We start from the raw sequence: 27,335 nt of genomic DNA on the forward strand, positions 1-27,335 counted from the left end.
AGAAACTGACAGGTACAGGAGAAAACCTCACTCACATAACAGAAACTGACAGGCAAATGCACTTCCACACTCACATAACAGAAACTGACAGGTACAGGACAAAACACCACCAACATACCAGAGAATGACAGGTAGAGGACAAAGCCCCACTCACATACCTGCGGGGTGCTGAATGTTTTCCTGGAGAATGTGATCAGGGATGCGGTCACCTACACTGAGCATGCCAAGCGCAAGACGGTCACTGCCATGGACGTGGTGTACGCTCTGAAACGGCAGGGCTGCACTCTCTATGGATTCGGTGGCTGAACAACTCGACCCTTTCCACCAAACACAACACAAAGGCTCTTTTAAGAGCCACCCACCACCTCACAGAGAGAGCAGTGACCTGGGAGCGAGGGTAGACAGTTGATTTACATTGTGATCGGTGTAATTCTATATTTTACTCCAAGATCTATATCTTGGTGTGTGGATGTTTTAAATCAACATAGGCACGATGGGCTGAATGATCTTTATTCACAGAATCATAGACATTTGCGGTACAGAAGGATTCAGCACAAAAAATATCTATGCTGTCGAATCACACTTTCCAGATCTTGGTCCTTAGCTTTTCAGTTTATGACACTTCAAGGGCGTAACATATAGTTTTTAAATATGATGAGGGTTTCTGCCTCTACCTCACTTTCAGGCAAAACGTTCCAGACCCCCAACAACCTATGGGTGAAAAAAGTTCTGCTCAACTCTCCTCTACTTCTTCTACCAATTATTTTAAATCTTTACCCCCTGGTGATTGATCTCTCTGCTAAGGGAAATAGGTCTTTCCTGTCCACTCTATGTAGGCCCTTCATATACACATCAATCAAGTCTCCTCTCGGCCTGCTAATGTGCGGAATCGTTCTGTGATTCTATAAATGGACGATATCCCGAATGAATAATTTGACTATATTAATGCTGCGACTTCCTCTGAAAAGAGCCGTTGCTTTGTTTTGTGCTTTTACAGTGCGTTTTGAAATTTATTTGCTGTTGTCCCTTCCGACACCCCGTGCTTGGCCAGCTCCCGGGCAGCACCAGGCTCACGGCGGTCTGGATGTGTGGACACAATCCGCACTCTCCAAACTATTGGAGGTTGGTGCCATCTCCTGGCCGCCAGACAGTGGTGCAACAGGAAAACCATTCATCAGTAACTATTTTAAACTGGAGAGAAATAACCTGAACATCTTGTTTCCATTCAGTCTAAGATGATTGCAAAGTGTTTTACACGTCCTGACTAAAGCTCCAAAGACCTATGGCGAATGATCTGTAAATACAGCGTCTAACAATTTAAAATTAGGGCGATGAATTTATCGTGGTGTGGCTCGCTGCCCTCCCTCGCGAGTTCATTGAAGTTCGATTCCAGGCATCGCAGCCAGGCTCCTGTTAACACAGTTTAGGTCATCCTATCGCAGTTTATAGCAGATGCATTGCTGGTCATCGTCCAAAATTCTATAGGATCTGGAACAGTTCCCATGGATTGGAGGATAGCTAATGTAACCCCACTATTTAAAAAAGGTGGTAGAGAGAAAACGGGGAATTACAGACCGGTAAGCCTGACATCGGTAGTGGGGAAATGCTAGAATCCATTGTAAAAGATGTAATAGCAGAGCACATGGAAAACAGTGACAGGATCGGACAAAGTCAACATGGATTTACAAAAGGTAAACCGTGCTTGACTAATCTACTGGAATTTCTTGAGGATGTAACTGCTAGAATAGTTAAATGAGAACCAGTGGATGTGGTGTATTTGGACTTTCAGAAGGCTTTCAATAAGGTCCCGCATAAGAGATTAGCGTGCATAGTTAAAGCACATGGGATTGGGGGTAAGGTACTGTCTTGGATAGAGAACTGGTTGGCAGAAAGGAAGCAAAGAGTTGGAATAAATGGGTGACTAGTGGGGTAATGCAGGGATCGGTGCTAGGACCCCAGCTATTCACAATATATATAAATGATCTAGACGAGGGAACTAGATGTAATATCTCCAAGTTTGCAGATGATACAAAGCTAGGTGGGTGCGTGTGCTGTGAGGAGGATGCAGTGAAACTCCAGTATGATTTGGACAGGTTGAGCGATTGGGCAGATGCATGGCAAATGCAGTATAATGTGGATAAATGCGAGGTTATCCATTTTGGTATCAAAAACAGGAAGGCAGATTATTATCTGAATGGCAATAGATTGGGAGAAGGGGAAGTGCAACGAGACCTGGGGGTCATTGTGCACCAGTCGCTGAATGTAAGCATGCAGGTGCAGCAGGCGGTTAAGAAGACAAATGTTGGCCCTCATAGCGAGAGGATTCGAGTACATGAGCAAGGATGTCTTGCTGCAGGTGTACAAGGCCTTGGTGAGACCACACCTTGAGTATTGTGTGCAGTTTAGGTCGCCTTATCTGAGGAAGGATGTTCTTGCCATGGAGAGAGTGCAGCGGAGATTCACCAGATTGATACCTGGAATGGCAGGAATGACTTATAAAGAGAGATTGGGTCGATTAGGTTTATACTCACTAGAGTTTAGAAGAATGAGAGGGGATCTCATTGGAACTTATAAAATTCTAACAGGACTAGACAGACTAGATGCAGGAAGGATGTTCCCGATGGTGGGGGAGTCCAGAACCAGGGGTCACAATCTAAGGATAAGGGGTAAGCCATTTAGGACTGAGATGAGGAGGAATTTCTTCACCCAGAGAGTGGTGAACCTGTGGAATTCTCTACCACAGAAGGCAGTTGAGGCCAATTCATTAAATATAATCAAGAAAGAGTTAGATATATTTCTTAAGGTTAATGGGATCAAGGGATATGGGGAGAAAGCAGGGACAGGGTACTGAATTTGGATGATCAGCCATGATCTCATTAAATGGCGGAACAGGCTCGAGGGGCCGAATGGCCTACTCCTGCTCCTATCTTCTATGTTTCTACGTTTCCCTTTATTCTCAGACCCGTTCATTTACAGCGCCTGCCGACGAATTAAGAGCTTGTTCTACGGGTAAGACTCAGATTCCAGTCACATCGTTCTCTCTCAAGGCATTTTCAGGTTTTAAAAATAACTGTTGGGGGTTTATTAACCCGAGACTTCTTGCAGTGTAACAGCCCAGAATGGGAGTTCTAACAGAGACCGGAACGGGGGCAGTTTGAACACTGTCCCTCTTCTCTTTTCACAGGGCTCCCGGTTCTGTTTTCACTCCCGCCTGTGCAAAGGATCGATCGATAATTATTGAAACCTCACTTTTACAAAGATTGAGCTGGAATCTGTCCGCTTACAGAATCAATGGGGGTTGATTCCCGCCCGTTACATTCTGAAATTAAACAGGCTGATTATCACAAGCGAAATATGGAATAAGACAAACGGGAATAAAACGTGCTTGGAAATCTTTGGCAAATGGTGAATTTATTAATATAATTCTCAATTTAAAAATTATTGGCGGGGATTTTGAGATTTAAAAAATCGTTGGAGGTCTGACTGCTGAGGCAGTTATTTCCACCCTCTTTGCATTGGTGGGAAAAGCAGACTGTGATTGGTCACCGGAAAGCACCAATGAAATTCACCACAGTGCGACCAATCACAAGTTAGGTCCCTGCATTGCTCCAAAAGGTATAAGAAGGGCAGATGTGGGAGGAGATTTTCATTCTTTCTCTCACCGTATTGATGGTGGAAATGTCTGGAAGAGGAAAAACCAGCGGTAAAGTTCGGGCCAAAACTAAGTCTTGCTCATCCCGGGCCGGACTGCAGTTCCCTGTGGGCCGTGTTCACAGGCACCTGCGAAAGGGCAACTACGCTGAGCGTGTGGGTGCCGGAGCCCCGGTCTACATGGCTGCTGTGCTCGAGTATCTGACCGCTTAAATCCTGGAGCTGGCCGGCAACGCGGCCCGCGACAACAAGAAGACCCGCATCATCCCCAGACACCCGCAACGACGAGGAGCTCAACAAGCTGCTGGGAAAGGTGACCATTGCTCAGGGCGGGGTGCTGCCTAATATCCAGGCGGTGCTGCTGCCCAAGAAAACCAGCACTGCCAGCTCCAAGAGCAAGTAAAGCGCACAAGATTCAATCTAATAACCAAAACGCTCTTTTCAGAGCCACCCACATTATCTTTGAAAGGGCTGGTTACTGTTCTGTTTAATGGGTCACAATTATACCAGATCTGATTTAACATGTTAAATCTTAAAATCTACTTTGAAATTCATTTGCCACAGTTTTGCCCATTACATTATCTATCCACCACTCACCTGACAATCAAACGCTGCCACATAGTAACAGAGTGACAGATACAATTGCTATCCTGTATGAACGAATACTCCCTCACTCATGCAGTACCAGTGAGTGAGTGGTAGTGCTTTTCCTATACTCACCTATCAATCCCACACTAACGCACAGTACCAGAGAGTGACAGATACAGTATCTATCCCATATTCAGCAGTGAATCCCACATTGGCACAAAGTACCAGAATGACAGAGGAAGTGTTTATCCCACACTCAATGATCAACCACACTGTTCACACTAGAATCGGGTGAGCGCGTCCATCTGCATTTAATGGTTCGATAGCAAAATACTGCGGATGGCAGCTGTCTCCCATTCTGCCAGCGCATTTCACACCTAATCTAGAGCTGTCTTTTGTCTCCACTAGTCCTATCACCATCTCGTCTCGTTTTGAATACCTCGTAATGTCTCTTCTCTTGTTGTCTCCCAGCCTGGCATCTTAATCTATTTCATTCCCTGTACCTCTTTAGTCTTGATAAAGGGCTTTGACCCGAAACGTTGACTCTAATTTCTCTCCACGGATGTTGCCTGGCCTGCTGAGTTTTTCCTGCATTTAATGGTTGTTTGGAGTTTTCAGCTGGACCAATAAACTACTTGGCAATGTTTTTAAGCGGAACATAAACAGGGTACTGAGGTATCTGTCGAAATCAAAATGGTTTCTGCTGAATCATTGTCTCTTGTTGCAGCACTCGCTATCGGCCAGGAGATGGCACCAACCTCTAATAGTTTGGAGAGTGCGGATTGTGTCCACACATCCAGACCGCCGTGAGTCTGGTGCTGTCCGGGGAGCTGGCCAAGCACGGGGTGGCCAAGAACGCCAGCTCCAAGTAAAACTCCACAATTTACTGACAAAAAAAAACACAACGGCTCGTTTAAGAGCCACCCACAGCCTCTCTGAAGGAGCCGCCTGTTTAATGCACTGATTTCGTCAGTTTATTCATTCCGGCTTAACGTCCTTTCAATCTGGTGATGACATTATCAGACAAATAGGGAAACTGCCGCATTTTAAAATCTGTCTCTGTCGAATTTATTAATTATAAATAAAAGTATTTATTTTTTTGAATTTAGCGGATTGTTTCAAGATTAATTTATAAATTCTTCAATTGAGGCCAATAGTTATTTTTGTTAAGGTAATGAGATTTCTATCAAGCGACCAATCCGAAGTAGCCTCAGGTTACAGCGGCCTCCTAGAGTTAGAACTGGAGACATTACAGTCCATTCAATGACTTTTCTTAAACCCTTGAATTCCACAATCCCCGCCAGTATCTGTGGAGGAAGCAAACTTCTGAAGGAGAATAATCTCACAAGTTGGCCTCTTGTCATAGAAGCTCGGTTTAAACTATTGTGAGGTGGAAAGCTCCGGTTCCCCGTCACACCATCTGTCTGATATATAAAAGCTGAATGGAAACAGAACACTGAGCGCATGGACACCCAGGAAGACTAAAAGAGCTTTTCACTGTGAGGGGAGAATACAGGGTCCGGCCCAAAGAGTCTCTTGTAACCCTGTCTGTTATGCCAGTGTCTGCAAAATGTCAATGAATGACAAGTATTTCAGCAGGCACTACGGTGCCATTTTAAAATTTCCTCCAACAGCCCCTCCTTTTTGTCCTGGAGCACGATCCTCTTGCTCCCAGATGACCATCGTTCTTCGTTTCTTCACAGGGTTGGTTTACAGCCACTGACTCATCCACTGAGAACCGGCCATTCCGGCCATGTCATCATACGTTTCTTCTTCTTCACCCATATTTCTGGGCAGGAGGTCGGTGTATTCTTCGACAGAAGCTACTGGCAGCACAGCTTTCACAGCAGTTTGACAGCACATTTTAATGATACTCAATGCACAGCACAGCAGTATACATATCACAGCCATGATCAATATCATTTGCACTAGCCAAGCACCCCAGCCTGATCCTCCCAGTAACCAATCAAACCATCCGCCTCCAATATTGGATTGATGGAGCAAAGCTACTTGTTTTTGAATATGGTCCGCTAGGTTGGTAATATTTTCAGAACTGTCTGGGATGTATGTACAGCATTCTGCTACTATCATGGCACATGTACCTCCCTGTGCAGCTAGTAGGTAATCTAGTGCCATTCTATTTTGTAGGGCGACAGTTCTTAGGGCTACCATTTCGGCACTCATCTCTCTCAGGGATTCAGCCGTGTCATTGGCTACTCCCTCAATTATGGTTGCCAATAACCATATTTCTTGAGAAGTAAGCACTATTCCAGCCGTGGGGAACATAGCTCCTAGTAACACCTGCCAGGTGGGAAGTTCTCTTTTAGTACGACTATGCTTTCAATTCCTTTATGTGGTGTATATATGGTACTACATACTACATACCCCAAAAACATGATCCTGCCCAATTCTCTGGTGGCCAGGGGTATGCTCTATGACCGCATATGAAGTATGTCCCATTATATGCTGTCATTATCTGTCCCGGTTGTTCGGGGTTTATGTTGGTGCGGAAGACGGTAAAACCCATCTGGTTGTCAGTATTTGTTCGCCTGGTCCCATTCCATGGTTTATTATTGGTCAAATTCATCAAATTGGTGGTATTGAACCACCAGCTTTCCATGGAATTTCCTGCATTATATGTGGTAAAATTTTGTATACAATGACTTTTCCCCACATCAATTCTGATCCCTTCAGTCTGTTCTGTACCGCGTTCCCAACATATCTCCCCGATCGGCTGGCCCTTTCCTGACGTATTGGCAAGAACTAAAAAGTGGGGTTCTTTCGTATAATTATATGTTGGCTTATACCATTCTTTAAAATTTTCTAACGAATATCCTCCCCCCTGGAACTCATTCCTTAGGCTAGTCCATTTCTGTTCCCAGGTTTTTCCGAAGGTGGATAAAGTGGTATTTTTCGGTTTCGTATGATTTCTATTAATTATCCATTCTGCCATATCTGTGAGGTTCAAGGGTATTGGTCGCAAGGGTATCCCTCCTTTCGCATGAGTGGGAGTATGGCTACATACCCAACAGGCATCTATCCCACTCCGTTTGGCATACTTATATGACATATATAAAAACGTATTTACATACAATCCCCGTTTTCTATGCGGTCCTGTCGCCGCATCTCCCGTGACAATACGTATCAACGCAACTATACACAGTAACTTATACATGTTTTTGATGCAATATTCTTCTTCCAGTTATTGCCGAAGGGGTCTCTTTTTTTTCTGTGGAACAGATTCAGAACAGTGGGGGTAATTATTCACGTTCATGTCCTTTATATAAATTCAACTGAGTCCAATGTTTCCATATGCCCTTTCCCCTTATGTCCAGACAGGCACAGGTGTCCCCACTGATTATGATCTCATAGGGTCCGCTCCATTTCGGCGCGAACCCCGGTTTGCCAGATAGATTTCTTACCATGACCCACGCTCCGGCGGGGGGAATGTCCGGGAGCGTGTTAAGTTCTAGCTCCTTGTCCCTTTCCCGCTGTTGGTCACGGATATTTTTACGCATCTCCTTTAATTGAGTGCTGAGTTCCAAAACGAATCGTTTTAATTTATCTTTTAGAGGACCTACATCGGCCCCCCCTGTTATGATGCCTTCGGGTAATTGCATCGCCCTTCCTGTCATTAGTTCATAAGGGGTAAGGCCAGTCGTTCGGTTTGTAGTGGCCCGAAGTTTCATCAGGATGATGGGCAGCACTTCAGTCCATGTTTTTCCCGATGTTTGCATCGCCTTGGCCAATGCATTTTTAAGGGTACGGTTCATCCGTTCCACCATTCCTGAACTTTGTGGGTGGTAGGGGATGTGGAACTTCTGTTTTATACCCATTAATTGACATACGGTTTTTATGACACTACCAGTAAAGTGAGTGCCTTGATCGGAGTCGATTTGAAGGGGCACTTCCCATCGGGGAATTACTTCTTCTTCTAGGATTCTGGCAACCGTCAGGGCGGTGCAGTTCCGTGTTGGAAAAGCCTCCACCCATCGAGTGAATTGGTCTATGATTACCAGGCAGTAAGTTTTACCGTGGGACGGGGGTAGAGGGCCAGTAAAATTGATTGCAAATGTTCCCATGGGCCTCGTGGCTTGGGTTGATGTCCCATATTAACCTTTATTGGCCTGCCTGGATTCTACTGTGCAGACGTAACACACTAGTGGCAGTGTTTAGCAATATCTCTCCCCATCCCTTTCCACCACCATTCTGTACCGAGACTTCCTGTCATTGCCTCTCTTCCCGAGTGAGAGAGCCCGTGGTGAATTTCCAACAGAGTGTTTTGTATGCACTCTGGGGCCATTAACTTATCATCCTTTCGCCAGACGTTATCGCTCCCTCGTATAGCGCCTTGTTTCTCACACGTACCTTTCTCAACATCTGGTGTGTCCTCGTGCAGTTCTTCAATACTTATCTCATCTCCTGGGTTACTTATGCTAGCCACTGGTGTGTCGCTAATCTCCTCTTGTTCTAACGCGAATTGTGCAGCTTTGTCCGCTGCTTGGTTCCCCTGGTGGTTTAACCAATCTCGGCTAGTTCTGTCCGGCTCTCTCTGGTGTGCCTTGATTTTTATTACTGCAACTTGTTGGGGCTTATTACTAGCCTCAAGGAGGGCCTCTATCCTTCTCTGATGTTTTATAGGATTGCCTCCTGTCGTAATGAATCCTCTCCTACCCCAGGCGGTCATATAGTCATGGACTACCCCAAAGGCGTATCTACTATCTGTGTAGATGTTTACCACTTTATTTTCCGACATCTCCAGTGCCTTAGTGAGTGCCACTAACTCGGCCACTTGGGCTGACAAACCCCCATCGATTCGCCCTGACTCTACTGTTTCCAATCGGTCATTAACTACGGCCCACCCTGTGCGGGGTAGTCCATCCATATGTTTGCGCGACCCATCTACATAAAGTGTTCCTTCGGCCGTCGCCAGAGGGTTATCCTTTATTCTATCTTCTTCTAAGTTCATATCTACATCCCCACAGTTATGAGGCTCTCCGGTTCCTAATATTCCTTCTGCCGGATTGTCCCCCATATCCCTAATGATGGTTACTGCTTTACTCGGAGGGAGGAGGACCGCTTCCCATTTTGCTCGTCTCATATTTGAGACGGATCTCAATTTTCCCGTGTTCAGCATTTCTACCAAGGTGTGTTTGGTGTGAAGGATAATGTTTCCTGTCATCACAATTGGCTCGCTGACCTTTATGGCCCAGGCAGCACAATCTAATGCGGCTATACACCGTGAAAGCCCGGTTACTACAGGTCCTTCTGCAGTGGAGTAGTATGCCACTGGCCTGCGCTTGTCCCCATGATCCTGTGTTACCATCGCGGGATAAAATCCCCCTTCATTATTGCAGTGTATGTGGAAGTCTTTGCACATGTCTGGTAATCCCAATCCTGGGGCTGACATTAATTCTGACTTCAGTTGGATATAAGCTTCCTCCTGCTCTGGGCCCCATTCTATTGAGTCCAGTGCTGGTTTGCCCCCTTTCACTAGCCGCTGTATGGGTTCTGCTATTTTAGCGAACCCTGGGATAAAGTTTCTACTATAATTAAAGAGGCCTAATACCTTCCTTACTCCCCTCACAGTTACGGGCCTGGGCATACTCTGGACAGCGTCCTTTCTGTCCGGTGGCATTTCTTTAAGTCCCTGGGAGATAAGGTGTCCCAGATACAATACCTGGGTTTTTCCTATCTGTGCCTTTTTGGGGCTCACCTTTAGGCCAGCCGTCTCCAATGTTTTTAATACTAGGTACAGGGTCGTCTGGTGCCCTTCTTTCGTTTCCGAAGCTATTAGTATGTCATCAACATACTGGAGAATCATACTCCCGCTGGGCAGTTCTACCCTTTTTAAGATGTCGCTCATGACTCGGTGAAAGATAGCCGGGCGATTGTGAAACCCCTGTGGGAGCCGGGTCCAGGTATACTGTTTGTCCCCTACCGTAAACGCAAATTTTTCCTGTGATTCTGGGTCCAAGGGTAAGGCCCTGAATCCGTTGGCTATGTCCAGGACCGTGAAGATCTGGTGTTCTGGGGCTAGACCGTTTAAGATGGTTGAGGGGCTGGCAACGATAGGATGTAACTTAGGGGTGACCTTGTTGAGGGCAGTTTAATCTATAGTTAACCTATAGCTTCCGTCAGGTTTTCCTACTGGCCATGTAGGGGAATTGGTTGTACTTGTTGTTTCTCTCAGGATGCCTTTCTCTACAAGTCCTTTTACTATGTCTATGACTGCCTTTCTTGCCTCGGTTTTTATGGGGTACTGGCGGTGTGGCTTATGTTCTGGTCCTGGGATCTTGATAGGGTCAATACCAGCTTTTCCTGTGTCTAGTTTTGTTTCTGCCCAAACTCCGGGGACGGCATGGTCCCTTTTTGGGTCTTGCTCCAGTTTCCAATTGGCCGACCGCAGCTATTTTTTCTTGTTTAGCTTTTGTCACTATCTCATCCTTCATCCCGTTTCCGGCTATTTCACATGCCCATGATCATAATTTCTTGCGCTCACTACTCCCATTTTTATGATTGTTTGGTGTGCCGGTGATAAGCCATCCTTAAATGCTTGTATAAATGCCGGATCTGTCCTGACAGTGTTTGGTTGGCCCGAACTTTCCTGGTAAATACTAAATAGTCGCTCGCCATATTCTGAGGCCCCTTCTCCCTTTTGTTTTTTAGTCGCTGTAATTTTACTCCAATTAGTGGGGGAGTCACCTAAAACCCGTTGGACTTCAGTTTTAAAGAGAACAAAGGGTGCATGTTGGGCGTCTACTTTGGCAGTGAGGGCTACTGCATGTGTCCAGCGTCCCCCACTGTAATCCCTTGCGGCTGCGGTGGCGCCCGCACCGGGATCGCCCGCCACAAGTCGCCACCTGTCCGCCGGACAGGCTGCCCGAACTAACTGATGGATGTCTCTTAGATGTAACTGATGCCCCACCCAAACGGTGTTGAGTTCTGCCCAAAACTTTGCGTTCAGGCTACGGGTCTGGAGTTTTCCCAGGACTGTCATGATTTGTTGTCTCTCCCCGGGGGTAAAGGGTTTATAACTCACTGTTGGTGCAGCGGCGTTTCCACCCCGGGTTACTGGGGCCATGTCGACACTTTCTACCTTTTCCTCAAACATGGGAGCCGTTGGATCTAGTGTCTCGTATGGGGGAGGGAAGTAGCATCCGTCCAACCACTCATTCGTCCGCCCTCACATGTAGCACTCTTTTCTAAATCCTTAATTACCTTAACTTGGCAAGTTATCTTTGTTTCGAGAGTTTTAATGTCCTGTGTTTTATCTTTAACAATTTTCTTAATTACATTTTCTTGTTCTATCAGTCCTGACAATTGGTGTACTAGTAACACCCTCGCCTTTTTAGTTTTATCCTTTTTCTGTTTACTCAGCCAATTTCTCTGAAGTTCTAATGTCTGTGATACGTCCCATCCGTCCTTCTGCATTTTTTAAATTAGTGAATGCCTGTCTGTCATATATGAATCGTTGAGGGAGCCCGGGGGCCCCCTCTTAATCTCCTTACCTGACATCATTAGTCCACCGACCTTTCCTCTTTGTCTGGAGTCACGTTTTTGAATGCCCCCCTATTCTTTTCTTCTAAGAATACCCGGGCGTTTTAACATACTCGAAGCGGCGTTCTCAGAGGTCTGGGTTTCTCTGTCTTTCAAGAGTGCCCGGACGTGTAACGTTTTACCCCGCTCCACAAGTTCCTAACATCAGTCTGTTAGTCCCGAATAAGACCTGAGGATTAAAATTTTGTCAATACAGATACGAATATAAGTTCATCACAGACAAATGTCAAGTGCAGACCCACACTCCACTAGTCCACTTACTTATTCTTTGATCACTCTGCGTCCTTATACTTGATCAGAGTACTAAAACACCGGTGACCCTGCTCGCAGTGCCAATTTGTTACCGCCGAATTGGAGCCTGAACGGACCCAGTGATATACAGGGTCGACGTATACCCAACTTCGACTTATAGAGCAATAAACTCAGACTACTGCGGACCTTGCTGGAATGTGCGAGTACACTTTTATTTACAGAGCACTCTGGGAGAAGTGCTATACACCCTCTTGGTGCAATCGCCAGCTTCTCAGCTTTACAATAGCAGCCGCGCTCCTTTTATACAATTTAAAAACAGGAAAGATACCATATTACATTAATTCCTTGGCCAATCTGGTACTTTAGCATCCTTTAACTTTGGCCAATCCGATACCTTAGCAACCCTTAATCACACTCTGTCAAAAACAAGTTGATTATATTATTATACCGTTAGCAAGCAACTTAATTATATTACTGTTCTGTACAAGTGACATCACACATTTGGTGTAAGCAGATCAAGTCAGCTGTCTGTTAAGCCAGTGTCTGCAAAATGTCAATGAATGTCAAGTATTTCAGCAGGCACTACGGTGCCATTTTAAAATTTCCTCCAACAGGAACAGTCCCACTTTGATCCGAATTTCCAGAGTTACATTATGAATCTCACAGTCGTTATCTGAGGAATGTTGTCCTTACCTGAGGAAGGATGGCCTTATCTGAGGAAGGATGTTCTTGCCATGCAGGGAGTGCAGTGAAGATTCACCAGACTGATACCTGGGATGGCAGGAATGATGTATGAGGAGAGATTGGGTCGATTAGGCTTATATTCGGTAGAATTTAGATGAATGAGAGGGGATCTCATTGAAACTTATAAAATTCTAACAGGACTAGACAGAATAGATGCAGGAAGGATGTTCACGATGGCAGGGGAGTCCAGAACCAGGGGTCACAGACTAAGGATAAGGGGTAAGCCATTTAGGACTGAGATGAGGAGGAATTTCTTCACCCAGAGAGTGGTGAACCTGTGGAATTCACTACCACAGAAAACAGTTGAGGCCAATTCATTAAATATATTCAAGAAGCAGTTAGATATATTTCTTAAGGCTAAGGGGATCAAGGGGTATGGGGAGAAAGCAGGGACAGGGTACTGAATTTGGATGATCAGCCATGATCGCATTGAATGGCGGAGCAGGCTCGAGGGGCTGAATGGCCTAATCCTGCTCCTATCTTCTATGTTTCTATGTCACTTGCAGCAGCAGAATAAGATGTTATTTCAAAGCCCAAACACATTGCAATGATTGGCAGATCCATTTTCACTCCCTTACTCACAAACACGAACAGATAGACACTGATATGGAGTCAATGCTCGCTGCTGACAGTACATGGACTATCAAACCAAACAACTACCATACAAGACCAGAGAATCGGAGGTAATGGACTGAACCAAATCCTGAGACAGCCACTTATGATCACAAACTAGCACTAGCTTACACAGATGGAGAAGGAATGCAATCCAACATTCACACAGAGCAAGAATAGTACAGTACAATAGACTGTCAATTACATAATAACTCACATATATTACCAGTCTAACAGATACAGAATTAATCCCACACTCACAAACAGTAGCAAAAACTGACAGCCACAGAATAAAGCCCACATTCACAAAGCAGAGACTGACAGGTACATAGTAAATTACAGAATCACACCAGAAACTGACAGACAAAACAGTACATCTATATACTGGAAAATGAGTTAGAGGATTATCCACACACACATCCCAGAGACGGATATTGCTAGGCGAAATCCCACATTCATATACCAGGTTGACAGCTATAGACAAAATCAATACACATTTAAAAGAGACTGACAGATACAGAGTGAAACTCACACTCGCATCACAGAGAGTGACAGGTACAGGGGGAAACTTGCACTCACATCCCAGAGACTGTCACCCACAACCACAAACAAAGACTGGCAGAAACTCCGCACTTCCATAACAGAAACAGCAGTAACTGATTAAAACCCTTACTCATATAACAGAAACTGACAGGTACAGCATAAAACCCCACTCACGCACTAGAAACTGGCATTTACAGAGATAATACCACAATCACATACAAGAGACAGAAAGTAACAGAGTGATATCCACACCCGCACAACAGAAGGTGACAGATACAGAATAACATCCCGGAGATTGACAGGTACAGAGTAAAGCCCACACTCACACTCCAGACTCTGAATGATAAAGAGGAAAATAAAACTCAGGCACTGGAGAATAACAGATACAAATTAATGCCGCTACTCACAAACCAGTGACTTACAGATACAGAGTGAAACTCACACTCACATACCAGAGACTGTCAGATACAGAGTGAAACTCACACTCACATACCAGAGACTGTCAGAAACAGAGTGAAACTCACACTCACATACCAGAGACTGTCAGATACAGAGTGAAACTCACACTCACAAACCAGTGACTTACAGATACAGAGTGAAACTCACACTCACATACCAGAGACTGTCAGATACAGAATGAAACTCACACTCATATGCCAGAGACTGTCAGATACAGAGTGAAACTCACACTCACATACCAGAGACTGTCAGAAACAGAGTGAAACTCACACTCACATACCAGAGACTGTCAGATACAGAGTGAAACTCACACTCACATACCAGAGCCTGTCAGAAACAGATTGAAACTCACACTCACATACCAGAGACTGTCAGATACAGAGTGAAACTCACACTCACATACCAGAGACTGTCAGATAGAGTGAAACTCACACTCACATACCAGAGACTGACAGATACAGAGTGAAACTCACACTCACATTCCAGAAACTGTCAGATACAGAGTGAAACTCACACTCACATACCAGAGACTGTCAGATACAGAGTGAAACTCACACTCACATACCAGAGACTGTCAGATATAGAGTGAAACTCACATTCACAAACCAGAGACTGTCAGATACAGAGTGAAACTCACACTCACTTACCAGAGACTGTCAGATACAGAGTGAAACTCACACTGACATACCAGAGACTGTCAGATACAGTGTGATACACACACTCACATACCAGGGACTGTCAGATACAGAGTGAAACTCACACTCACATACCAGAGACTGTCAGATACAGAGTGAAACTCACACTGACTTACCAGAGACTGTCAGATACAGAGTGAAACTCACACTCACATACCAGAGACTGTCAGCTACAGAGTGAAACTCACACTCACATACCAGAGACTGTCAGATACAGAGTGAAACTCACACTCACATACCAGAGACTGTCAGATAGAGTGAAACTCACACTCACTTACCAGAGACTGTCAGATACAGAGTGAAACTCACACTCATACCAGAGACTGTCAGATACAGAGTGAAACTCACACTCACATTCCAGCGACTGACAGATACAGAATAAAATCCACACTCGCATCCAAGTGACTGTCAGCTATAAGAAGATAAGAAATAGTAGCAGGAATACATTATAAAGCCCCTCAAGCCTGCTCTGACATTCAATAAGATCATATCTGAACTTCGACCACAACTCCAATATCCCACCCTATCCCTATATCCCTTGATTCCCTTAGTGCCCAAAAATCTATGATCTCAGTCTTGAATACACTCATCGACGGAGCATCCACAGCCCCATGCAGTAGAGAATTCCAAAGATTCACGACACTCTGAGTGGATACATTTATCATCAACAAGTCCTAATTTTCTGATGCCTTATCGTGAGACTATGAACCCTAGTTTTAGACTCTCCTGCCAGGGGAAACAGCCTCGCAGCATCTACCCCTGTCAAGCCCGCTAAGAATTTGAAATGTTTCAATGAAATCACCTCTCATTCTTCTAAACTCCTGAGAACATATGCCCATTATACTGAGTCCCTCTCATCCCAGGAATAAATCTCGTGAACATTTGATGCACCCCCTCTAAAGCATATATATCCTGCCTTAGATAAGGAGTCCAAAATGTGCAAAGTACTCCAGTAATGATATAACCAAAGGCCTATATAATTGCAGCAACACATACTTACGCTTTACTGCAAACCCTTTGCAATAAATGCTAACATATGTTACCTTCCTAATTGATTATTTAACCTGCATGACCACATCCTGCGAATCGTGTAAAAGGACACTCAAATCCCTTTGAATATTGAGAGAGGTAAACCCACACTCACAACCCAGAGACATTGAGGTAAAGAATAAAACACACACACACGTGGCAGAAACTGAACATTACAGTCAAAAACCCATACTCACATCCCAAAGGTATCAGAATTAGAAGCAGCAGTAGTTCATACAGCCCCTTGAGCCTCACAGATACAGAATAAAGCCACTCTCACACACCAGAGACTGGCAGGCACAGAATGAACACCCGCTTTTCCATGCCAGAAACTGACAGGTAAAGATTAAAACATGGCACTCTGAAAGCAGAAAGTGACAGGTAGATTAAAACTCACACACACACACCAAAGACTAACATATACAGAGTAAAAACCGCACACACATCCCAGAGTATGACAGATACAGACTGAAAACCCCACAAGAATCCCAGATTATGGCATATACAGAGAAAAAACCCCACACACATCCCAGAGTATAACATTTACAGAGTAAAACCCACACTCACATCCCAGAGATGGACAGATACAGAATAAAGTGCTCACTCATACTGAGATACAAAGTAAGTCCCACATTCACATACCAGAGACTAACAGATACCGAGTAAAACTCACACTCACATCCCAGAAACTTACAGGTACTGATTGAAATCCACACATACAACAAAAACTAAAAAGTACATAATAGAACCCACTGGCACATAAAAGAAACCATAATGTACAAAATAAATCTGATCCTCACGAACCAGACACTGACAGGTACAAAGAAAATCACACACTCAGATACCAGAAACTGACAGAGACAGAATAATCTCACACTCACTCACCTGTGACCGACTGATACAAAAGAAACCCACACTCACATACCAGAAGCTGACAGGTACATAAAAAACACACATTTGCATAGAAGAAAAAGAAGATAGTGAAAAAAACACTCACATAGCAGAGACTGACAGATAAAGACAAAAATCCACACTCATGAACCAGAAACTTTCAGATTCAGAGTGAATATACTTGGCCTGCTACCTTCAGGGATCTGTAGACATGGATTCCAAGGTCCCTTTGTTTCTCTACACTGCTCAGTGTCCTACCATTTAATGTGTATTCCCTTTCCTTTTTACCCCTCCCCAAATGCATTACCTCACACTTCTCCAGATTGAATTCCATTTGCCACTGTTCTGCCCACCTGACCAATTTATTGATGTCTTCCTGCAGGCCACAGCTTCCTTCTTTAGTATCAACCACACAGCCGATTTTAGTATCAACTGCAAACTTCGTAATCATACCCCCTATATTCAAGACAAGATCGTTGATATGCACCACAAAAGGCAAGGGACCTAGTGCTGAGCCCTGCAGTTTGACTCCCACACTCACACACAGTACCAGAGACTGACAGATCCTGAATTAATCTAACTCTCACATACAGAATCATAGACTGACACACACTAACTCAGAGAATCAGAGCCAGACAGGCACATAATTAATCCAACACTCATATACAGTACCAGAAAATGATAGGGATAAAATGAATCTCAATCTGATACAGAGTGTTAAAGACTGACTGATACAGAATGAATCTCACTCTCAATCTAATACCAGAGAATGACAGGCATAGAATGTACCTCACTGTGACACAGAATATTTGACACTGACTAATTCAGAATCAATTCACACTGACACAGATTATCAGAGACTGACAGGTACAGATAAATCTCACGCTCACATACTGTATCAGAGATGGTCAGATAAACATAATTAATCTCACACTCACTTACATTACTAGATAGTGAGAGACAGAATTAAACTGACATTCACATGCAGTATCAGAGATGACAGATACACAGAATGAATCTCACACTCTGAAACAGTACCAAATCGTGACAGAGACAACATTAATCTAACTCACACATACAGTATCAGAGACTGAAAGGTACAGAATAAATCCTAAACTCACATGCCATAGCAGGAACTAACAGATATAGAATAAATCTCAGTCTCACATACATTATTAGAGATTGTCAGAGAAAGAGAATTAATCTCACACTGACACAGCGTACCAGACGGTGACAGACCCAGGATTAATACACACTCGTACACAGTACCAGCAAATGATAGAGACAAAGTTAAACCCAAATTAAATAATGATTGGTGCAGAATGAATCTCACTCTCACATACAGTACCAGAGATTGACAGATATATAACTACACTAACATTGACATATAGAACAGAGACTGACAGACAGAGAATGAATCTCACAGTAACACAGAGCATCAGAGGGCCTGGCAGATAAAGAATGAGTACACAATCACAGGCAGTACAATTAATTTGCAGAGAGGTTCATTCCCACACTCACATACAGTAGCAGAGTGAGTAGCATATTCATGCAGAAACCTTCGCTGAAATACAGTACGAGAGACAGACTGATTCAGAGCTAATTCAACACCAATGTACAGTACCAGAGACTGACAGATACAGAATAACTCTGACTCCTATCTTCTATGCTTCTTGGTTTCTATATTCAAGAAGGAGTTAGATATATTTCTAAGTGATCAAGGGATATGGGGAGAAGGCAGGGACATGGTACTGAGTTTGGATGATCAGCCATGATCTCATTGAATGGCGGAGCAGGTTGGAGGGGCCGAATGGCCTACTGCTGCTCCTATCTTCTATGTTTCTATAACACAAATAACCTTCAACGTAACACCGGCCGTCGCTGAACATGTTTGAGGGAGCAGAATAGAAACGTGATTTGAGGACAGTATAAATATGGAAGGGGTTTTAATTCGTGACAGCATTGCAGTATTTGAGATGAACGCTGAATCTGATTGGTTTCTTTACGCATCCAGTCAGAGAGCTAGAGAACAAAGGAAATTAACAACGCTGCCAATAAACCAATCGCAATCCTTGCCTTCACCCATCCCTCATTAGCATAGCTCTGTGGGACGGACTGTTGGGGCTGCCTATATAATACGAGCTCGGAGCACCGTTTGCTTAAGTTGTTTACTGATACTGATGAGACGATGGTTGATGAAAAGAAATCCGCTGCCAAGAAGGGCGCCAAGAAAATCGTGAAGAAACCGGCACCGAAGAGCGGCAAGAAGCGCAGAAAGTCGAGGAAGGAGAGTTACTCCATCTACATCTACAAAGTGATGAAGCAGGTTCACCCTGACACCGGCATCTCCTCCAAGGCCATGAGCATCATGAACTCGTTTGTGAACGATATTTTCGAGCGCATCGCGGGTGAGGCTTCCCGCCTGGCCCATTACAACAAGCGGCACACCATCAGCTCCCGGGAGATCCAGACCGCCGTGCGCCTGCTGCTGCCCGGGGAGCTGGCCAAGCACGCTGTGTCGGAAGGGACAAAGGCGGTGACCAAATACACCAGCTCCAAGTAAAACTCCACGCTGTTCTGAAAGAATAAACCCAAAACACAACGGCTCTTTTAAGAGCCACCCACAATCTCTCTGAAAGAGCGACACAATCGCATCTCCCTTTACAATCAATTTACTGCAATTATTTCCTGAACAAGTATCATTGAGAACGTTTAAAGTTCCACCTGTGGATTTACTTTTGAATTCTCAGATAAGCAGTTTTAATGTCTTGTTCGACATTAGCGTCACTGTTGAATTTCTCGCCCTCAGTAAATTGCAAACACGATCCCTGGTCGCTCTTTCCCTTTCTTCTCAGACCCGTTCATTTACAGCGCCTGCCGACGAATTAAGAGCTTGTTCTAGGGGTAAGACTCAGATTCCAGTCACGTTCTCTCAAGGCGTTTTCAGTTTTAAAAATAAATGTTGGTTTATTAACCCGAGACTTCTTGCAGTGTAACAGCCCAGAATGGGAGTTCTAACAGACCGGAACGGGGGCAGTTTGAACACTGTCCCTCTTCTCTTTTCACAGGGCTCCCGGTTCTGTTTTCACTCCCGCCTGTGCAGAGGATCGATCGATAATTATTGAAACCTCACTTTTACAAAGATTCAGCTGGAATGTGTCCGCTTACAGAATCAATGGGCTTTGATTCCCGCCCGTTACATTCTGAAATTAAACAGGCTGATTGTCACAGCCTGGAATGTGCAAGGGTAATATGGAATAAGACAAACGGGAATAAAACGTGCTTGGAAATCTTTGGCTAATGGTGAATTTATTAACATAATCCTCAATTTAAAAAATATTGGCGGGGATTTTGAAATTTAAGAAATCGTTGGAGGTCTGACTGTTGAGGCAGTTATTTCCACCCTCTTTTCATTGGTGGGAAAAGCAGACTGTGATTGGTCACCGAAAAACACCAATAAAATTCACCACAGAGCGACCAATCACAAGTTAGGTACCTGCATTCCTGCAGAAGGTATAAGAAGGGCAGATGTGGGAGGAGATTTTCATTCCTTCTCTGACCGTATTGATTGTGGAAATGTCTGGAAGAGGAAAAACCAGCGGTAAAGGTCGGGCCAAGGCAAAGTCTCGCTCATCCCGGACCGGACTGTAGTTCCCTGTGGGCCGTGTTCACAGGCACCTGCGAAAGGGCAACTACGCTAAGCGTGTGGGTGCCGGAGCCCCGGTGTACATGGCTGCTGTGCTCGAGTATCTGACCGCTGAAATCCTGGAGCTGGCCGGCAACACGGCCCGCGACAACAAGAAGACCCGCATCATCCCCAGACACCTGCAGCTGGCCATCCGCAACGACGAGGAGCTCAACAAGTTGCTGGGAAAGGTGACCATCGCTCAGGGCGGGGTGCTGCCTAATATCCAGGCGGTGCTGCTGCCCAAGAAAACCAACACTGCCAGCTCCAAGAGCAAGTAAAGCGCAGAAGATTCAATCTAATAACCCAAAGGCTCTTTTCATAGCCACCCACATTATCTTTGAAAGGGCTGGTTACTGTTCTGTTCTATGGGTCACAATTATACCAGATCTGATTTAACATGTTACATCTTAAAATCTACTTTGAAATTCACAGATTTGTCGATTGTTATCTATCCACCACTCACCTGACAAGCAAACGCTGCCACACCGTAACAGAGTAACACATACAATTGGTATTCTGTATGAACAAGCAGTACTTGTGAGGGAGTGGCAGTGCATTTCCTATACTCACCTGTCAATCCCGCACTAACACACTGCAAGAGAGTGACATACAGTATCTTCCCATATACAGCAGTGAATCTCACCTTGCCACATAGTTCCAGAGTGATAGAGGAGGTGTCTATCCCACACAATGATCAACCACACTGTTCACCCTAGAATCGGGTGAGCGCGTCCATCTGCTTTTAATGGTTTTTTGGAGTTTTCAGCTTGACCAATAAACTACTTGGCAATGGTTTTAAGCGGAACATAAACACGGTGCTGAGGTATCTGTCAAAAACAAAATGGTTTCTGCTGAATCATTGTCTCTTGTTAGAGCACTCGCTTTCAGCCAGTAGATGGCAAAGACGTCTTACAGTTTGGAGAGTGCGGATTGTGGAAACACATCCAGACCGCCGTGAGTCTGGTGCTGCCCGGGGAGTTGGCCAAGAATGCCAGCTCCAAGTAAAACTCCACAATTTACTGACAGAAATATAGAAATCACAACGGGTCCTTTAAGAGCCACCCACAGCCTCTCTGCAGGAGCCGCCTGTTTAATGCACTGATTTCGTCAGTTTATTCATTCCGGCTAAAGTCCTGTCAATCTGGTGAGGAAATTATCAGAAAATTAGTGAAACTGCCCCAATTTAATGTCTGTCTCGGTTCAATTGAATAATTATAAATAAAATCTTTCTTTTTTGAATTTGGTGGAATGTTTCAAACTTAATTTTAAAACTGATCAATTAAGGCCAATAGTTTATTTTGTTAAGGAAATGGGATTCCAATCAAGCGACCAATCCGAAGTAGCCTCAGGATAGAGCGGGCTCCGACAGTTGGAACTGGAGACATTACAGTCCATCCAATGACTTTACTTAAACCCTTGAATTTCACAATCCCCGACAGTATCTGTGCAGGAAGCAAACTTCAGAAGGAGAATAATCTCACAAGTTGGCCTCTTGTCATAGAAGCTCGGTTTAACCTATTGTGAGGTGGAAAGCTCCGGTTCCCCGTCACACCATCTGTCTGATATATAAAAGCTGAATGGAAACAGAACACTGAGCGCATGGACACCCAGGACGACTAAAAGAGCTTTTCACTGTGAGGGGAGAATACAGGGTCCGGGCCAAAGAGTCACTTGTAACCCCATAATCCTTATAATTCTGAAGCTACTCCTCACCCCAATATATCCCCGCTCCCGGTCCTGGGGCGCTGCTCTCTCTGTGAGGCGGTGTGGGGTTCTAAGAAGAGCCTTTGTTTTGTGCCCTGGATGTTGTCACTAAGCACTTTACGGTGGCGCTTGGCTCCGCCTTTTTCCAGTCCTTTGCCTCCTTTACCTCTTCCAGTTCTGACGATTCCTCACAGGAATATAAACTGAATGATAAACTCTCGCCGTCCAGATATATTTATGAAGCGAGCCCGGATCTGGTTGAGAAAAGCAGAGTGTGAGAGAGGCTGGGAGGAGACAGAATCAGAGTGACAGGCAGAGCAGAGACAGCGTCCTCTGAGCTTCAGCTCCGCCTCCAGCTTTCAGGCTTCAGCATTGAAACACTTGCCTGCTCCTCCCCCTCTCCCCGCACAGTGTTTAAAGCGACAGGAAGGGCCCATGCGAGCTCCTCTCCCCCAGCTCTGCCAGCGGGGGCCGTTTCCTCTGTGCTCGGCTGATGATCGCTGAACACATCAGGGAGCGGAGATATCACGGGCCCGAGTAAGGGAGCAAACAGCAGCCTCCTCACAGCAGCACATCGCATTGGGACTGTGTCCACAGATGGGCTTAGAGTCGGGGCAAGTTCATCGGAAATAACAACAGAAAATGCTGGAAAAACTCAGCAGGTCAGGCAACATCCGTGGATTTGATTGACGTTTCAGGTCGAAACCCTTTTTCAAAACTGGAAAGAAAATAAAATAGATCGAAGGCAGGGCTGCGATCGATAAAAGAAGTAAAAGAGACAATAAAAGGTATTCGAAACCAGACGAGATGGTAATAGGCCGGTGGAGACAAAAGGCAGCTGAGATTAGGTGTGAATTGTACAGGCAGGTAAGAGACAGCTGCCAGGTGGGAGAGAGAAACAAAAGGAAAGGGGGGGGGGGAGGAAGACTCAAAAGAAAGGGGTGGAAAAAATTATAAGTAAAAAAGTAATAGGGGCCGAGGTTATGATCTGAAATTTTTGAATTTGATATTGAGTCCAGAAGGCGGCAAAGTGCCTATTCGGAACATGAGGTGCTGTTCCTCGAGTTTACGTTGAGCTTCTGTGGAACAATACAAGAGGCCAAGGACGGTGAGGTCCGAGTGGGAATGGAGCGGTGAATTAAAATGACAGGCAACTGGAAGCTCGGGGTCACCCTTACGGACTGAACGGAGGTGTTCCGCAAAGCGGTCACCCAATCTGCGTTTGGTCTCCCCAGTGTAGAGGAGACCGCATCGTGAGCAGAGAATACAGTATACTAGATTGCAAGAAGTACAAGTAAATCACTGTTTCACCTGGAAGGGGTGTTTGGGGCCCTGGATACTGGGAAGGGGGGAGGTATAGGGGCAGGTGTTACATCTCCTGCGCTTGCACGGGAAGGTGCCAGGCGAAGGGGAAGGGATGTTTGGGGTGATAGAGGAGTGGACTAGGGTGCCTCGGAGGGAGCGGTCCCTACGGATTGCTGAAAGGGGAGGGGAGGGGAAGATACGTTTGGTGGTTGGATCACTTTGAACGTAGCGGAAATGGCGGAGGATGATCCGTTGAATGTGGAGGCTGGTGGGGGGAAAGGTGAGGACAAGGGGAACCCTATCGTGGTTCCGGGAGGGAGGGGCAGGGGTGAGGGCAGAAGTGCGGGAGGTAGATCAGACACGGTCGAGGGCTGTGTCAACCACGGTAGAGGGGAATCCTCGGTTGCGGAAAAAGGAAGACATGTCGGAAGCACTGGTGTGGAGGGTGGCATCGTCGGTGTAGATGGAGAAACTGGGAGAACGGAATAGAGTCCTTACAGGAGGCGGGGTGGGAGGAAGTGCAGTCCAGGTAGCTGTGGGAGTCAGTGGGCTTGTAGTGAATATTGGTCGATAACCTATCCCCAGAGATGGAGACGGAGAAGTCGATGAAGGGAATGGACGTGTCAGAGATGGACCATGTGAAGGTGAGGGAAGGGTGGAAATTGGAGGCAAAGTGAATGAAATTGTCTAGTTCGGTGCGAGAGCAGGAAACGGCACCGATACAGTCATCAATGTATTGGAAAAAGAGGTGAGGGAGGGGACCTGAGTAGGGCTGGAACAAAGATTGTTTGACATGTCCCACGAAAAGGCAGGCATAGCTGGGACCCATGCGGGTACCCATAGCATCATCTTTGATTTGGAGGAAATGAGTGGAGTTAAAGGAGAAGTTGTTCAATGTGAGAACAAGTTCAGCCAGGTGTAGGAGGGTGGTGGTGGATGGGGACTGGAGGGGCCTCTGTTCAAGGAAGAAGCGGGGTGCCCTCAGGCCATCCTGGTGGGGGATGGAGGTGTAGAGGGATTGTACGTCCATTGTGAAAAGGAAGTAGTTGGGGCGAGGAAACTGGAAACTGTTAAAGTGGCAGAGGGCGTCCGAAGAGTCGCGGATGTAGGTGGGAAGAGACTGGTCAAGGGGAAAAAAGATAGAGTCGAGATAGGAAGATATAAGTTCCGTGGGGCAAGAACAGGCCGAAACGATGGGTCTACCAGGGCAGCCCTGTTTGTGGATCTTGGGAAGGCAGTAGAAGCGGGCTGTGCATGGTTGGGGAACTATGAGGTTGGTGGCAGCGGGGGGAAGATCTCCAGAGGAGATGAGGTCAGTGACAGTGGTTTGATGTTCGGCAGTGGGGTCATGGTCCAGGTGGAGGTAGGAGGAGGTGTCGGAGAGTTGGAAGCCGGGGATTGTCTGTAAGAGACAGATTGGAACAGGAACTAGTTCCTTAACATGGAGTGAGTGGGGGCAGGGAGAGGCCATTCTCGGGCTGTGTGTGTACAGTGTAAGGTAACATAGAAAGTAAACCAGCTCGCACTTTCAAATCATTGCTGTTTTCTCCAAATCAGCAGTGAATGTTCCTGATTCAGTTTGAATCTCACCGTGTCTGTTGTTATTGAACAGTGGATCGAAGCCTGAGAGTGAGGATGTGAGGAGTTTCACAAAGTGCATCTATTGCAGGCACCAGGTGAGAAGTGTGAAATAACACATTTCAAAAATCGGTGATTTTGTTTCGGTGCGTTGAGTTCTCCAGAACCGTGTTGCTGGTGATTGGGAGATACATACTAGCTCCTTCAGGTACATCAGGATCTGTGCTCTGAGACATTCTGTTAATTACACAGGCCCTCAACTGGGTTTCAATGGAATGATAGAGCCATAATCATAGATTAATAACGGCACAGAAGGAAGCCATTCGGCCCATCAAGTCTGTGCCATCTCTCTGCAGAGCAATCCAGTCAGTCCCATTCCCCCGCTCTATCCCCGTAGCCCTGCAAGTTTATTTCCCTCAAGTGCCGACCCAGTCTCCCCTTGAAAACATTGAGTGTCTCCGCTTCCACCACTTCCGTCGGCAGCAAGTTCCAGGTCCTCAACACTCGCTGCGTAAAAATGTTTTTCCTCAAACCACCGCCGCCCCACCCCACCCCATCTCTTGCCCAAAACCTCAAATCTGTGTCCCCTATTCCTGGTACCATCAACTAGTAGGAAGAGCCTTTCCCCGTCTAGCGGTCATAGTCTTGTACACCTCTATCAAATCACCCCTCAACCTCCTTTGCTCTAATGAAAGAAATCCAGCATCTCCAACCTTTGCTTGTAGCTAAGATCCCCAATCCGCAGAACTTTTTGATCAATCTCCTCTGCACCCTCTCAAGGGCCTTCACATCCTTCCTAAAGTGTGGTGACCAGAACTGGATGCAATTCTCCAGTTGTGGCCTAACCAGCGCTTTATAATGATTCAGCATAACTTCTCTACATTTGTACTCAATACCTCTATTTATGAAACCCAAGATCCCATATCCTTTGCTAACCACTATCTCAATATGTCCTGCCACCTTCAGGGACCTATGCCCATTAACTCCCAGGTCACTCTGTCCCTGCACATTCTTTACAATTGTGCCAATACTTGTATATTGCCTCTCCCTGTTTCCTCTGCCAAAATGCATCACCTCACACTTCTCTGATTAAATTCCATCTGCTACTTGTCTGTCCATTCTGCCAATCTTCCTATGTCCTCTAGCAGTCGATTGGTATCATCCTCACTCTATGGCACCCCCCCACATGAGGTGTGAATTGGAAATTTAGAAATTCTACTTTGTATTCCAATTTCCAGGTCATTTATTATAAATATAAAGAATGCAGTGGCCCCAGCACTGACAGTTGGTGAACACCACTGTCTACCATCCTTCTGTCTGAAAAACAACCATTTACCACAACTCGCTGTTTTCTGTCCATAGACTGAAAACAATTGCTTGTACAGACCAGGTACCTGTGGTTATATTCCAGGAAGCCTTGCGGAATTTGATAGGTAGTCCAATGGGACTGGGAGATATAAACCTGGACTGTGTTAATAGGTTTGTCCCATTCATGGTCCAATGCTGGGGTTGGTTTGTGTCTGGATGCTGATAACTTACTATAGAACTGTCCTACACACCTGCTGTGGAGAATCGGAGTCCCGCTGTATTGCAGTGAGATCAGACCATGACACAATTTGTATTGCAGTTTCCTCTCCCCAGATACTTTACTTTGTTATCATAAACAAACACATTAATTATTAATTTATTTTTATTTTCTACCCAAAACTGTCCATATCGAATAACTAATTCTGTTCTCAAATTATAATTCTCGGAGCAAAATACATCACTGAGCCAGAATAAATGTGATCTTTCCACCACACGGAACAGGAGTATCAGTGCAGGCAGCTCCTTCTCACACACAGTAAGTACATTGTCACACACAGAAAGACAGATTGAGATTGAATCACAATCACTTGCTGTAACTGAGATTGACTGACAGATACAGATGAAGACCCACACTCAAATACCAGAGATAGACAGTTACTGAGTAAAATCCACACTCCCATACTAGACACAGACAGATAGTCAGAAACTGAAGCTCACATAGCAGATAC

General features: G+C 45.3%; 1 protein-coding gene, 1 long non-coding RNA gene and 1 pseudogene across 2 annotated transcripts; 2 read left to right on the forward strand and 1 right to left on the reverse strand.

Moving 5' to 3' along the window:
* Nucleotides 1–471: 471 nt before the first annotated feature.
* LOC147098359 (uncharacterized) lies at nucleotides 472–21,630 on the reverse strand. The gene is made up of 3 exons (XR_015074172.1): nucleotides 21,356–21,630; nucleotides 11,751–11,968; nucleotides 472–7,468 (listed from the first exon to the last, which is right to left on the reverse strand). It is a non-coding gene; the product is annotated as an uncharacterized LOC147098359 (long non-coding RNA).
* Nucleotides 19,202–19,648, forward strand: LOC147098360 (histone H2B-like). The gene has a single exon (XM_085970104.1). The coding sequence runs from the start codon at nucleotides 19,213–19,215 to the stop codon at nucleotides 19,585–19,587; it is 375 nt and encodes a 124-aa protein (XP_085826230.1). The 5' UTR covers nucleotides 19,202–19,212; the 3' UTR covers nucleotides 19,588–19,648.
* Nucleotides 20,601–21,034, forward strand: LOC147098361 (histone H2A type 2-C-like; annotated as a pseudogene).
* Nucleotides 21,631–27,335: the final 5,705 nt, after the last annotated feature.

This window comes from Somniosus microcephalus, chromosome 29 (genome assembly GCF_052327205.1).
Source record: "Somniosus microcephalus isolate GS21.2 chromosome 29, FLI_Smic_1.0, whole genome shotgun sequence".
NCBI lineage: Eukaryota > Metazoa > Chordata > Chondrichthyes > Squaliformes > Somniosidae > Somniosus > Somniosus microcephalus.

Excerpts from the sequence above, each read along its gene's own strand:
- LOC147098360 (XM_085970104.1), top strand. The coding sequence starts at position 19,213 with ATGGTTGATGAAAAGAAATCCGCTGCCAAGAAGGGCGCCAAGAAAATC.